The sequence below is a fragment of the Pagrus pagrus genome, assembly GCF_965226575.1.
Source record: "Pagrus pagrus genome assembly, chromosome: 2".
NCBI classification, from domain to species: domain Eukaryota; kingdom Metazoa; phylum Chordata; class Actinopteri; order Spariformes; family Sparidae; genus Pagrus; species Pagrus pagrus.
In genome coordinates, this window is record NC_140186.1 from 34,015,731 (window position 1) to 34,032,252 (window position 16,522).

The 16,522-nt window shown below is 39.4% G+C and overlaps 1 protein-coding gene across 1 annotated transcript in view; it reads right to left on the bottom strand.

The window, feature by feature from the left end:
• gpm6ab (glycoprotein M6Ab) overlaps positions 1–10,075 on the bottom strand; it is a 37,764-nt gene extending 27,689 nt beyond the window's left edge. Inside the window, exon 1 of the mRNA XM_084341058.1 lies at positions 9,872–10,075. Coding sequence (XP_084197184.1) covers positions 9,872–9,908 — 37 coding nt within the window. The 5' untranslated portion in view covers positions 9,909–10,075. The remainder of the gene's footprint in view (positions 1–9,871) is intronic.
• Between the last annotated feature and the right edge of the window lie 6,447 nt (positions 10,076–16,522).

Here is a 16,522-nt window from a genome sequence, read left to right on the forward strand (position 1 = left end):
TTAGATTGTTAAATGCACTAATTTTTACAACAGATATCTATCTTGCTATCTGCTATTTGCTGTACTCTGTGCTCTTCACCTTTGTTTGCCTGCAGTAGCTGTAGATTGACTGGATGAATTTTACTAGATGATCAGCCGAGTCACCAGAACAAAATGTTGGCAGTTAACATCTCTGCAAACCACTGCTAGTTCACATTTGTTTGCGTCATAGGCTACATACCAAATTGACATTTCCACAAAATGTTTCAAATCATGTTAACATTACATGTTTATGAGCTGACTTTCATATCAGGAGATTGAGGGGGTGGTGGAGTTACAGGTGAGGAGGCTGCCAAACCAGTGACCACAGTTCAAGACTGCATTTTCAATTATTTCAATTATACCACTGGATACCTCGGGATAATTTCCAGCTGCAACAAAACCCAGACATGTCTGATGTGAAGGCAGGCCACAAAACTGGGTGTTTTTAATAAAACTTTTGCACATTTCCAGCTGTGTTTGTGGCAACAAAAAACAGATATTTTAAAGGGAAGTCAGGATATCTCCAGCATTGTTTGGGGCAACCAACACAGACATTTTTGGCCATAACATGATCTGTTCCTAACCCTAAACAAATGATTGCTGGGCCTAAATCTAAATAGAGCATAACAACAGTGTTGTCATGACATAAAATAGAAAACTGAACCTAAAGAAACTTAAAGATGCAACATTAAAAGATGAGAAGTTTCAACATAACTGTGGTTTGCAGAAACGTGTATTGCCAACATTAATGTTGGCAATTGGGTTGGGATGAGTAAATGGTTAATTACCAAGAAATTGTTGGAATGCCTGTAAATCATCATTAGAGAAGAGCAGGTAAATAACACAAAAATCAATACTTAGCTATACAAATACTACTTATTGGGTACTGATGCATGTGAACATTCTTTACTGAACTACTTTTACTTCTGTTTCAACTGCTGCTGCATTATCTCCAAGGCCCTCTCAACTTTTGTCATTTGTCAGTGAACAGACCATTGTCACATATGAATCCTGGAAGCCCACGCATCACAGCCATCCTCAGTGTTCACCCGTCTATCACAGAGGAGATTAGCTGTCATCTGGTTACAGCTCAGACAATGACAAAAAAAATTAGGATAACGCAGTCATTTTGTCCTTTTCTGATAATTAAAACATCAGTAACTGCGAGATATGTAGGAATGATGTCCGCTACAGCCAATGTATCAAGAGTTATGGTAATCATGAGAAAGAGGATTCATTGCAGCAATAAAAGCAGGAGAGGGAAGCCCCAGTGAGACTAATCACATTTCAGTGATGGATGTCTTTTAGACAGGCAGACAGAACCCAGGCAGGCTGTAAACACCAGCGATTATTACAATCATTTAACAGTCCATACAGTGAAAGGTCACACTATTGGAATGGTCATATACTATTCATGTTTGACCAAAGTTTGACTAGGAATACATGTGTGTGTTTGAACAAGCCAGATATTTTACCAGCTGACTTACAAATGTAACAAAGTACTACAACAAATCATCACAATTTATCTGCAAGGTAGCTTTAGATACATTCATTCTAGGTTCCAATCATAAAAATGATGAAGGGGGACAATACATTTTCATCATCGGGAATCAAAACGAAATTCAAACACATTAGTGGTGTTAAAAATACGCAAATAGGCATATATAGGAAAAAAATCCTGTTAACTCATTGAGGTAATGCAGTACTAATGGTGTGTGATGATGTGAATGTCAAATCTCTTTCCTAAATTCTACATGCAACTTCCAGTTGTTGTGACTGATCACAATTAATCTGTGGATTCTTACATTAAAAGGTTGCTGTTGGGTCAGCCAGTTCACAATACTCCATGTGTATGTCCATGAACGCTACACCACGATACGCCAAGAAGTTCTCAAAAGAGACTCACAGAACAAAAACCCATGGGCAAAAGAAATTAAACAAATTCTAAAGTGTACAATATTCGCATTAATGTAGCTAACAATTCCACTATAATCAGTGTTTTTTATTTTTTCTATAATAGCTGCTATTATATATTGATTGAAAACATTTTTTTCCAGACTGTCACACTGAAACCTTCCACTGAAACAGCTCTTTAACCAACCATTTCAACAGCACAGAAACAAAACACACAAGGCCACAAACTAACAATTCATTTGCAAGACATCCTTACAAGGAAAGGAAGAAAAAACCTTCTTTCTTTATCTTTATCGTAATTGTGCAAATGGAGAATCTGAACCACTCCCTCCCTCTTCTAAACAGCTCGGAGACAGACTGTAGTGATGATGTCATGCACAGACTAATGTTGGAGCAGCTCCACAGACAGTGAAAACTGGAAACGCTGCCAGGACTCTATGACAGCAGCCTTGGTGACTTTACAGTGATATGGGAGGATTTTCAGATTTAAGGCTAACCCTTACACAAAGTCAAGACACAGTGCAAGCAAGCTCATATATTGATTGTGCACAATCACTAATTTGTCAGCGCTAAACCACACCTTGATGTTTGTGTGATTATGAAGTGGTGGTCCTTCTGCGCACTGATGAATAATTAAAAGAGGAGTTAGAGTCTAAAAAATGTAACATCTACGAAAATGAACCATACTCAGTAACAGGGTCAGACACAACTCCTCAGACTACAGGAAAGGAATATTTAAATTGGCAATGGACACCTTTTTTTTTTTTTGGTTTCACATATCATTATGAAGTAAATGTGATTGCACAATGTAATCACTATTTGACACCATCTGCGTTAAGATAGTTTCCAGTATAAGAAAGGTTCATTCTCTGGAGAGCGTGAATATGCTCCATAAATTTCCCAGCAATTTGCTCATACTATTTTTTTTACAAGCGTGCAAGTACAACTGGAAATTCTGGGTTGATGTTGGTACAAGAATACCATGGCAGTCTGCCCAGAAACTGGTGCTATCTGAATTAGAGTTGGTTGCACAAACCTACTACTAGCAGAGTAATAATATATTGAAATCCGGGTTTGAGTTAACCTCGTCCACCCACTATGGGTAAGAATGCAGCTGCTCACTGTGTGTAAATGCGATACACTCACAGGCAGCAGAATGGACCTTGTGTCGGGCTAGTTTTCATTTGTGGAAAGTAATGAAATTGCTCTTCAAAGCAGAACCTTCCAATTGAACGGCTTCCTCCACTGTTTCTCTCCCTCTCCAGTAACCATTTCTCCCATCCTCCCCTGCTCTCTCCTCTCTCTCTCACCCACTGTGGGCCTGCTAAGTCAATTTTTATTGACTTATTCCTCTCTCCATTAAGTCCCTTTCTATTAGTGGTCATAATAATGAAATGGATATGAGGCAGATACACATGGTCCACTCTCAGCTGTATGACTCCTGTCAGTTTTCACATTGACTTTCACAATAAATTTTAATTTAATTTTCCAGATTGTCCAGGGTGAGTAATTATTGCTGCTTCTGCAGGTTTAGGAAGTGGCCATATGAGGTATACCTAGATCCATGCCAAGTACAGACCATAATACCTTTTGTACTTTTTCCTGAAAACTACCTTTAACAGTTGTTCAGAGTCTTAATCTCTGTCCAGTTCTAAAAACTCTTTTCTCAGTGAAACACCCCACAACAAGCAGGTATTTCCTGAGAAACATTTGAATACACATGAAGTGGTGTGTTTTATGTCTCCTGTTTGACTGAACTAAATTTAACAATAACTGAATAAGAAGCATAAGGTGTGAAGTGTACTTTGTTTGGACAAAAGACGAGACAGTCTCCAAAGAATTGAACGCTGCAAACTCAAGCTTGACAAACAGAAAACTGGAGGAAAACACAGTTCAAACAAATACAGGACACAAACCAAAGACAGTTTCTTAGGTTTTGCTTGTAATCTGGGTCTTGGAGTATTTTTATTTTGGTATTTTTCTACTTTAAGTGAGGGCTAAATGATATACCTCCATGGTCCCATAATCAGACCCTCCACTGTGCTCAGTGTCAGACCCATTCCATACTGTCTGGAGGAAGGTCCTGTAAAAGTGAGAACTTACATCCATAGAGAAAGGATACTGTTGTCAAGAAGTATTTTATCACCAGTACCCACAACTAGGTAACAAAATTAATATATATAAAGTGTGAAATGAGTTCCATAAAATTACATTTTTCTCTATGGCAGCAAGTCCTGAAGAACCCCATGGGGCTGGAGGGAGGAGTCCTGTGTGATAGGGTCAAATCTGTTTTGGCTATTAGATGATGGAGACTTTAAATTTTAATTTTTAATGAAAACACACTTCATGGTGAATAGATAAATCTTTTTCAGAGGAAGGCACTGGGTGGGAATCACATTTTTAGCAGCCACTTTCTGATGTAAATCTAATCAGAATTGGCTAGCATGAAAATATACACTGAATCACAACTCAACAACAGAATTAGATGGATAGATGATCCTATGAAATGCACAGAATTTGAAACATGATCATTATATTAGGGGAAAAAAGCTAAAGTAATGACACTGAGTGCAGGTGTCTTTTAGTCATATCAACAACTTTCATAATAAAAACTATACATTCAACGGGTTTTAGGACAGAAACCATTGTTCTAATTTGTCATTCTGATTCTATCGCTTCTTTTTTTGTTCTATCTGACAGTCAATTTAGGACATGGCAGCACATCAAGTAGCTAACAGACTCACCCATTCTTACTCCCAGTGCATCAAATACAGCAGCCTGGTCAGGGGCCTTACACCCCTCCTCTAGCATAATTTCTGGAAGCACTCCAGTCGTTCAGTAGTGTCAGACCGAGAGAAGTCCAAGGTGTGGGGTGGTTGGACGGGTCATACACAAGACTTTTATTTTTGGTGCCTAAACCTAACCAAACTGCAACTGTTTAACAACGTGAACAACTGTCCAAAAATCATAATAAATCATAATATGTGAACTGTTTTTCAGCAAGCTTTACTTTGAAAGTCTAACCAGACATTGCATATTATGTCTTATTGGTGACTTCACCTTCACGTAGCGAACGTGACACTACAGTGGGAGGAAGAGCTTCATAGTTTGAAGGCCACTGACCAAGCTGCTGTATTTGACAAGTTGGGAGTGAGAATGTGCTAAACAGGCTGGCTGCACTGAACACCTAATGTACATGGACCATTCACAGAGTGGCTGCTGCAACACTACTCTGTAATCAGTGAAACTGGCTACGCCACGTGTGAGAGCAGCGCATAAATGCTAGGTATGTGCCACAAAGACCTGATTAGCAGGTGTAAGAGTACAGACACAGTCTTCCATTTATATTTTGTGTGAAGATTTTCTTTAATTAAACGACTGTTATACTGAGTGACTGGCTTCAGCATTCAACTTACAGCTGGTGGCTGCTTTGTAACTTTATGTGGCATACTGTAGTCTTTAGATGTTAACTTACCTATATTACAGTTTCTTACCTATATTACAGTTTCGCAGTGCTGCTGGGTCCAAAAACTAAAGACACAATCCCAAAATGAAAGCTTACCGTCTTGTTTGGACTCACACAACCCTATCCCACACACTGCAGGTGTAGCCAGTTCAAAGATCCATTCCGCTGCACAACAGTCCGTATACGATGAGTGTTCAATTTAGCCAGAACATTGTATTTTGGTAACAGCAAGTTCTGGGTTTGTGCTTACATCAATTCTCTCAAAAATGTGGCATTTTCCTTTGATTCTGCAGCCATCGGCTTTCATTCATTTCCTTACAGTATGAAAATCAATTAGCGAGACGTTGTGATACTAGGAGTTTAATTGATTTTCATACTGTACTTAAAATATAAGAAACCAATGCATGTCCAAAAAATAGGATAAATACATTCCGCACATTCACTGATACATGGTGAGCAGCAGTGTAATGTTTACAAAATTATTTAATTAAGGAGATAAAACTTGCAAAGACACAGTTCGACCCTGTCATCTACACACAAAGACATGGTCGGCTGAACTGTGCACAGTAATGACAAGTCAAATGGATTTCTCTGTAATGTTATACACATACTCTATATGGGTGAGTGATGACGTCAGTGTTCACCTGTGGCAACTGAGTCTGTCTCCCAACAGAGAAGAGGCTCTCTGTATTAGTTCTGCTCCATTTCTTTAAATAGTAAATATGCAGGCTAAATAAGTGTTGTGGGAGCATTTAATTAATCAGTTTATCTGAAATATGTAAGGAGCAAATACTGTTAAACTGTGTCCCCAGCAGGATGACCTGCTACAGGAGAAACAGATTAAAACCTCCTGTTTCAATTTCTCTTTCAAATCTTTCACACTCGCACTCGGATTAGATTAGACAACATGAAACTTTACTGATCCCTGTAGATAACTCACATTAGAGATTCTTATATAAGATGATGCAGCTGATGAGTAATAAGATCACGTTCCTACTTATCATGTAATTCCATCAATATTTGTGTTTTGAGATGTATAAATCAAGACCAAAGCCTTGTTTGGACTGCTTTAATATCTCTATGGGGAGGCAGGGTGATTTCAACATTACCTGTGCTGTGATATTAATCCAGAGGGTAATTGTACACCCCCACCCTGGTAATAATTAGCCGATTTCAGCAAACTCACTGATCCTCCTGTAATTTAAATCCCATCTTGAGCGATGCCCGTGTGTTTTAAAGTGGAACTCTGAATTTATTTATGCAGAAAGAGGCTGCTCATCACAAGTGGGAAGTGTGAATTTTGTGTGGAAATGTTAAAGTCAAATGTTTTATGCCAATCGATTAAAACATACTTACATCAACATATGGGCCCATTTGAGACCAACATGAGAAAAAAGAAAAAAAAAAGATAGAAAAATATAAAAAATAATTTGAGGTGAACAAGACTCTATGAAGCTTATAAAAAGGGTTGTAATGTTAGAAACAGATAGGTACTGGTATTCTCTTACAAGCCATGTTTTTTTATAAATTATATAGAAGTACTATATTTGTTTACATTTTGTCAAGTGGCACCACTGAAAGAATGCCGAACTAGCCATTAGCAGTTCATGTTTGCAGTGTACCCATGGATAAACAGACAACTATCACTGGATTACTTTAATACCAAAGAAAACTTAAAAATATGATGAAGCTCAGCCAAGTTCTGAAGTGTCTTTTTTCTATGATTACTTAGCAAATTTTGGACATCCATATGTCTATTATTAAATATATATAAACACACACACACACACACACACACACACACATATATATATATATATATATTAATATGTGTTTCATGTGTGTGTTAAGATTTGTCCTGAATGTTCACTGTGACAGAGCACATCCTGTAATTTCACCCTGGTCAAAACGTTATCCCTGACCATGAGTTCAATTACAGACAAACATAGTGAACATTTTTTTCTCCACCTCCCCTGTGATGCTAGTCCTGTCTAAAAGTGAAATATGGCCTCGCAATAAGCATCCCAAAATCTTGCAAGAACAATTTTCACAACATTTGGGTGATCATTGTTAACTTTAAAGCATGTGCCAACAATGCACGGCACGGCAAGTGGAGGTGTAAATGATTTTAACAGCCTGCAAAGGGATGATCAGTATCCTTACAAGACCTAACAGTGGAGGTTATGTCTGGCTTCCATTATTTATATCCTGTATATCTTATATCCTTTTCATTTGTCCAATTAATCTGATACAAACGAAAAGCAAAGTCAAAGCAACAACCTATAAAGAAGTTTGTGTTCATTTTCAAACTCTGATGACTAAATGCAGCAAAACTGTGGAGAACTTCCACTGAGAATCCAGTGAGCTCAAAACCAATCATAAACACAAAGTCTAGATCAATAGTCTTTTTATTCTAATTGTGTTGCAAAATTTCTTTTTTTCACTGGTAAACGAATTCAACATGATTTATTTCATCAGATTTTATTATTAAATTGTACTCAGGTGAGACTGCCAGCTGTATAATTTGTATACTTTGTAACCTATATTGAGGATCCCAAATTAACATTTTTATTTTTGATGATGATAGTCAGCAACACACCACAGCATTTTCAGAAGTGCAGAAAATTGCTCCCAGTTTCTGCAACAAGCTTAACAATTAAACCTTCAGTTACACTGATTTATGACCTTACCAGACCTCAGACATACAAACAATCTGAAAATGCATCCAAGCATTAAAAAGGGTTATTATCAATATTAACCCTATAAAAATTAAAGGTAATTTATCAATTCAAAATGAAGTTCATCCCACACACCTGTATTTTGTCAGCTGTGTGTATCCCATTTATGAAAACTTTAAGAAGAGGGAGAGAGGGGGAGGCCAGTGACAGCTAAATTATACAAGAATGTATAAAAGAAAGCAATGACGATGGAAAGAATGACACGGATGTGGGATGGGAACTAGTTGAATGGATGAACAGAAGGAGTGGGGGTGATAGCTAGGGAAAAAAAGAAAAGTGGCTGGGATGAAATATCATGTTCGTTTGAAACATCGTACCTCCCCATTCAGCTTTCTGATTGGCTAAAATAGGTTCCTTCCCGAAAAAACATATAAATCCGCCTATCACACAACAGAAGACAATTTCCATAATGGTGTTACCATAGATACAGCATTAATAAACATTAATACGGTGATAAATTCAATTCACAGTTTATTTTTTATGAAAAACACCTCCATTGTCGTTTGGATTTGAGAATCTGTGTAAGCAGCACCGCTCATGTCTGATTTCAGACTGAAGGTGCGATGAAGAAAATGGACACGCCCATTTTTTACCGCCGACAACAACAATATGGGAGGATGCGATGAAAATCATGAATACGCTTTGTAAAAATAAAACATACAACAAGAGATTACCTTTGATTGAAATGGAATGTGCTAGATTAGAAATAGGCAAACGATGGATGGAGAAATTTAAAAAAAGGCTGGGAATGAGGGAGGAATAGAGGGAGGGAACGGGCACAGTGAGATGGAGATGAGCAAGAGATGAGTCCAAATAGAAGGTTTGGGGCGAGAGAGACAGAAAAAGAAAGAGAGAGATGGGAGACAGACACCTGCAGAGGAAATGAGACAGACTGACAGACCCAGAAAATCCATTTGGAAATACACTGAGTCAGAATGACAGAAGAAAAAAACCCATAAAGGGAGAGGGCCAATGATAGAGAGAAAATGGAGGGAAAGGGTAGGGAGTGACACAGACAGCAGAAAAAAGGGAGACATGCAGAGAGCGAGGGAGAGAGGAGAGGAAAAGGCGTTCAGACAAGCGTGAAGCATCAACAATGGAGGCTAACAAAGAAAACCCCAATGGAGGCATCAATCACTGCTCCACTTATCCCTCCTCCCTCTGATTTTTAGTCTTTATTGCAAGGTTTTGCCCCATGCTCCCTCCTTCTCTCACACTCTTCTACCCCTTTCCTCCCCCCTGCCACTCCCACCTCCTCCATCCATCCAACCATCCATGCATCTGTCCATCCATCTGTCCATCCAGCCTCCAAAACAACACCGACCCTCCTGTGTCTGCCATCTCCTCTCATCCCCAACACAAACAATCTGCTCATTTATGCATCCATTCATCAAAACACCCAACAAAAAAGAGTTGCATAATCCGTGGTATTATCAGAAGCAGACATATAGATGTCTTGATTAAAATCCACAGCCTATCTTTCCTTTTCATCTGTTAAAAACAATAAGGGAAACCATTTATGTGAATTTTGCAACAGAATGTTGAAATTAAACATACAGACAAAAATCTATTCGTTGTTTTTTCTGCAGGACATGTATGCTGTCTTCTTTCCCTCTGCCCACAACACACACAAAGGAATCCCATGATACCGAGAGGGATGGATAAACAGAACAATGGCAGAATGGCACAGCTGATGAAAGATAAAAATTAACAAATTGCTCTTCCGTCCTACCTTTCTGGCTTTGCGATTCATCCATGTTTTCCTCCATTGTGGCAGGTTACAGTCCCTTTGTCTCTATTTAGTGTGAAGCTGTTTAAAGCCCCTTGCTAGCTCTGAGCACAGTGTACGTGTGTGTGTGTATGTGGGAGGCTGTGTGTGTGTGAGTGTTTTTTTTCCCTCCCTGCAGATGATGGAGGCTCAGGGAAGTCCCTGTTTTAACACTGCTCTCTCTCTCTTCACTCTGACTATCTGGGCTCCTCTAGCATCCTATCTCTGCTTCTATCTATAGCTTTAGCTTTCTATAAAGATATTTCTTGAATAATGTTTAATCAAAAATAGAAAACCTGTATGGGAACAGCAAAATGTAATAATATTTTTTGAATAAAAAGCTATATTTCATGATTACATATGTGATAAAAATTAAATGTCAAATACACAAAATAAAACCTTCAATGACCTAAAACCTTTGTTATACAACAAGTTAAAATACAAAAGTGTATATGAGCAAGTCACTCTGATGAGATCTAAGAAATGCAAATACACACACAAATTTAGATTCTCCATGACAACATCCTTCAATTACAGCCTGAGTCAAATACACTGGGAAACACCAACAAAGAGGACACATCAAACAAGGCAGCTCTACACTCTGAAATGACAACAATTTCAAGTGACATGTACTACAATAGAAGAGGCTGTTTCGACTGTACACAGCAATACACAAGAAAGAAAGCTCTGCCACATTAAGCTCTAACCATACTAAATTATCTGTGTATTTTATCTTAAAGCTCAAATACAAAACAAAAGAGTTAGAGATGTCCCTCTCTGACATTTCTGCCCTTCCATGTACAATGGATGTGAATTTCATTGTTGGTACTCACAGCATTCATTAAAATTCAGACTATTTTTTTCACTATCACTTCTTACTGCTCCAACTGTATTATGGGGGCAGAACATGAGTACTTTAAAACCTGGACAACTATGAGCAAAGCCCTCTGCAAAGCAAGATTCCACGAGAGATATGTCAGAAATTCTTACTTGCTTTTTTGCCAAAAGTTACAGTTATGCCATTAACTACGGCTAGAGCCGGAGTCAGTAAGCCTAGCTAATGGCATATATTGGAAATGGGAGGAACAGCCCCAGACACTGTCTGTTCACCCTGCTGCCATCTGGAAAAACATACAGAAGTATCTGCTGCCATACCACCATACTACAGAGCAGCTACGTTCCTAAAGGTCATCATCGACAATCCATTGCCCAAAATAAAAAATATGAATGTAGAGGGACACAAGGACTTTAAACATAATTTCCTTTTTTTACCAGAGTAAATGTACCTTGTACCTTGTAATCGACATCCAAATATGTATTGAAATGTTTAGGCTTCTCGCCACCTCCGCTTCATCTGTATCTGTTTGTCTGTTTGTTGGCTGGTTGGTTGGTTGGATTGTCAGCAGGATTACACAGAAAATACTGAAAGGGGTTTCCTCAAAACTTAGATGGAGGAGGGGTCTCAGCTCAAAACAGACCCCAACTTTTGTTGCAGGTCTAGATAAAGGGATGGATCCAGGAATTTTCTCTCACTTTCTGTACCACCAGGGGATAATGCATGGGTCTTGATGAAAACAAATCAGGCATCTTTAGGTGGCTTGGTGGGGGTATCCACTCAACTGAGAGCCTGAGTGTTCAATCTTTTATTTACTTTTATTTATTTATTCTTTTGAAGAGGAAGAAGACCTTGCGTCTGAAAAATAAGTTATAGACTGAAAAAAGATTGTCAGTGTTGTTTAATTAGTCTCAAAACCCATGCACATTGTTGGTGAATGGAAAACCATCCTTGATGAGCATTTATGCTCAATGTGCACAAGTCTGATCCCGCTAGTATGGGGCTGTGACAAGCACAAGCTATGAAATTAACTAAGATTTCAAACAATGTAAAAATTTACCATAACATGAGATCGAGATGAAGAAACATGGCAAAGATAATCAAGCCCAGATGTGACTATGGGTGTGGTGTATTATTGACAGGTAGAAGCGGGTATCTAAAACCAAATGCTTCTAAAATGAAAATGGTGTTGAGTGGATCTGCAAGGCACTAAAATAAAAGCTCTTCCCTATTGAACTGTTAGTAGAAAGTTCTAATTGCAATACATTAAACTTAGCTCAACTTAAATGATAGAATGTTAATTTATTTTAAAATGAAATGCATTTAATTAATGAGTATCAGATTTACATTATGAGTTTAATTGTATTTAATTCTCATGAAATTACAGTTAATTTATGTCTTATTTACAAAGTAAATAGATTTAATTGATGAATATTTGTTTTCAATCAATTTTTAAACACATCCAACCCTCAAAGTTTGCTATGCTTTCCCTCAGCTTATCAGTCAGTCACTGAGTCCATGGTGTTGTTGCCTTTCGGAAAATTTGTCATGCAAATATTGGCAAATGATATGGCTTGCTGTACAGGTAATTGTACAAACATACAGGAGTGGAGGAACAGACGCTGGTGTTTTGGATTAACGGATTGGATTTGGATTGGCAGACAGGTCCTGGAGCTGGGGAGCTAAATCCATTCTCTCTAGCGCCTGCAAAACTGCAAAGAAATTGACCAATAGCAGCCATCCGGTCCGCATGGCTGCTATTGGTCAATTTTTCCATCCAGTCCCCTTGCTCACGCTCCTGCTCCTGCTCACGTCTCGTCCTAACCCACTTCCGCATTTGAAACTACAAGCAGACAAGAGGTTTGTTTGGCCCTGAGCAGGTAATTGTTCGTCTTTATTGTGGATGTTGTGACACAGATAACTTTCATGCTGATGCTGGCTTATGACTGTGAAAGCTGCCGTTAGTTTTTTTCTGTGTTATTAGACAGTGTCGAAACAATTTCTGTCTCTGCAGTATTGTCAACACTTGTTTACTTGTTCGACGGAGACGTTAGCCTCTATGTTAGCACTGTAAGCTAACATTGCTATCATGTTTACACCAAATCTGCCTATTTATTTGCTCGTGGCAGCTAAATGAAGCAGCAAGTAATGCAAGTAAGATGAATGAATGAAACCCCAACGTGAAGCAGAGGGATGCTGTTCCGGATTTTTATTTTATTTGTCCGGATTTATGTCTCCATAACAACCTCTCGCCTGGTCACTACTCAACTGTTTTGCTAACCCTCCTCCCGGTCTTGTCCGTTTGTTTTCAACGAAGCCTTTGCTAAATCAATATGATGGATTATCATATAGGTGTTACGATGTGTGTATTTGTGTGTCTTATTTGTCATAAACAAGAGATTACGGTTTACGGACACGTTTGTGTCGCGGTCTGGTGCTACTCAGACAACAGCTGGGACACACACAGCTGGTCCGAGGCTCATGCAGGTTTAGTTTTCAGCCACAATGTGGAAGCGATCGTTGTGATTAAAGCTGACGGCAGCATCTGTTAGTCTCTTGGCCCTCAATAACTTTTAGAAGTGGCTAACTTAGCTGTTGATAAATAGTAACTTATTACGTAGCTGTAAGGTAACGTAGCTGTAGCATGCTAATGACATTATGCTAGCTTGGCTGTGGCGCTTAGCTGTGGACATTGCAATGACTTACAAGATTTACGTTAGTTTCAACGTGCATTGTAATAACCTGTGAATCCGACATCGTTACTCCGCATTCAAAGCTGGGCTGTATTTGGTTTCTGCCGGCCGGCTTGTTGCTCTTGGTGCTTGTTGCTGGAGGGGGTGTGTCGCGGGAGGCTCCGTGGGGAGAGAGATACGAGCTCAGAGGGGAGGGGTGTGTGTGTGTGGGATGCTTTTTCAAATCTTTCTCAGATCGTAGACCATAGCATTAATCGGTTACACCCCGCTTTTCCGAAACCCCGCTGTTCCGAAAATAGACTTCCATTCATCGTAATGGCGTGGTTTCTCATTTTTTCTAAAGACCCCGCTATTCCGAAAAGGCTATTGTGGTACCCCTGACCCTAACCCCTAACCCTAACCATATTCGGAAGTAATTGGAAGTTGAAAGTCGGATTCGGAACAGCGGTGTGTCGGAGTGGGGTGTGTCGGGATGGAGGGGTTTCGCAATGGAGGTGTTTCAGAATGTCAGGCTGTTCCCGCTTTAATCTTGACTCTCACTTCTCAACCTATGCAGCAGCGAGGGCGGACCTCTTTGTAATCCTTTGTACTTGTACTGTCTGTCTCTCTTAAAGACGGCTGAAGGGAGAGGAAATGTTCTTTTCTTTGTGAACGTACGGAGAGAAGATGGGGGGGGGCGACACTGGAGGATAACAGGGCCAGAGTCCGGCGAGTGCTGACTTTAGTGAGAGGCAAAACGGAACAAACACAGACACAAATACTCTAAAAGCTGGGGTTGGTAATTCTGTTCAGAAGCATTTTTTATTATATTTGTATAAAGTCTCTTAACATCCAGACAGCAATCAAAATAATACGTGCTTTGGAAAAAAAAAGGGGAAAAAATCCATGGTCTCTGGCAGGTTCAGGGCTTTAATAACTTCATACAATCAATTTGAGCTGCCCGAAGATATTGTATGGACAGCCTACCTGTCTATCAATCTGTCCTTACCTGCTCACCCTGCGCTGACTCCGCCCATCACTCACTGCATGACCAGAGTCTACCAACCGCACTGCTGGAGCTGTGACAGAGTTAGCTTACTGTTTATGACAAGAATGGCAGAGACAGTACAGACACACTTTTCATTAGCAGCTGTACCTACAGCAGCTTGTACTGCCAAACAGAGCATGAGAAGAAAGACCAAACTGGAGTAGGCTCCAAACAAAAGAAGTTGGATAGCTCAAGAGGTGAAACGAGAGTCAACATTGGAGTGGCTGTTCAACAATGGAGACAACTGATGGAGTCAAAGGCCTGAACACGGACGCCATGGTAGCTGTGTCTCTGTTGGACAGGTAATGGCCTGGTTTGTTTTGGTTGGGGAAATGTATTATTACTCTGCATTATGTAGTCAACGTAGCTAATGTTAGCTCCTTATGTCACTGTTGTATGTATTAGCCCAACGCTAACATCATTAGCATCGTCAGCTTGTAGCTAACGCTAGGTAGCTAGCTACGATAGACTACTGCCATATGAAACATATTTACATGTAATGTTACCGTTTACACTCAGGCCATTGTTGAACTGTGGATCTAATCCACATCGCTGCTACCCTGGGCTGTTTGGACATTAGCCAGATGAGGGGATCATCCCTATGTTCCCCGGGTCCTATGTTCCCCAGGGCCTATGTTCCCCACTTTGTATGTGACCGGGCAACATAGGACCCTTTTTCTAAAAAAAGGGTCCCATGTTCCCCGCTGTTCACCCAAAGGGTTCTATGTACCCCACTGTGTATGTGACCGGGGAACATAGGACCTTTTTTTTGAAAAAGGGTTCTATGTTCCCCGCTGTTAGGGTTAGGGTTAGGTTAGGGATAGGGTTCCCTGATCGGGGAACATAGGACCCGGGGAACATAGGTACGCTCCCCCAGATGAGCTGTATGTGAGAGGCGGACTAATTCTTGTGTGCCGCACGTATGAAAGGCCAAGTCCACTGTTCGGAGGTCCTGGGAAGATTACATATATCTGTGAATATGGTTTGCATTGTAGTTGTAAGCAGATGTCATAAGACTGTTTTTATGTGACGTTCATTCATATAGCCTTTGAACTGGACGTTTTACAAATGTGCTGATGTTGCCTATTTCTGTTACCTATAGTTATGAGAGGGACGCATCAACTTCCAGCCTTGAAGCGTCAGTTCACAGCAGAACCATGCCCTGATGTTTCCACTATTTCTGCAGAGTCTCTCTGACAGGTGAGTGTAACTTGATGCTGATAGCAACATGGATCAGACCACTGTTATTCATGTAATATGTGACTTTGATGGATACATTTCGTATATACCTGTGTCCTTCTTTCATATCAAGTTGGTTTGCTTTATTTGCATGAATGTGCTAAGGAGCACATTCAGGGATACAATACAAAAAGGAATGGCATCATTGCATTAGCTGCATCAGGAAAATGCTTCAAGTAGTTAGCCTACTGCTTGAGACTATTACATATTAGTAAGACATTTTTTATTACATTACTTTTTTTTTTTACATAGCAACAGTCCTGTGTTGTCTTTGAGAGAATCAATGATTTTTTTATGCCCCATAAACACATTCAGATGTAACTTTATGTCCTGTAAATACATTAAAATGTACCTTTATGTTCTGTAACTACATTTAGTTCTCCATCCTTGTCCAGTTTTCTGTAATTGTTATAATTTTTGCAGAGATGATGACTTTTCAGTCACAGGAGTTGAGGAGTTGGACAAGTAATGTTGTAAAGTAATATGGTATTTCAAAAGAGCTTGAAAAGCTGTATTAGTACAGTAGAGGATTGAGACAGCACCGACATCAACAACCTAACCTGTTGGCCATCACTGATCTGTGTTTATAATCAGTTCCTGTACATAGTTGTTTATGCTAATTGTACTGTATATTGTCTAAATGATAAAAGGTTTACTATTTTTGTAGTGTTATTTATTTACATGTGTTTCAAAAAATGGAATAAACAAGAGTCTTACCTAATTCAGTTGTTATTATTAGTGCATCATGTAAAGTGAAAGAACTGTAATGGGATGGTTGTTTATGCTGGAAGTGTAAAGAAAAGGCATTTATCATTTTCAAG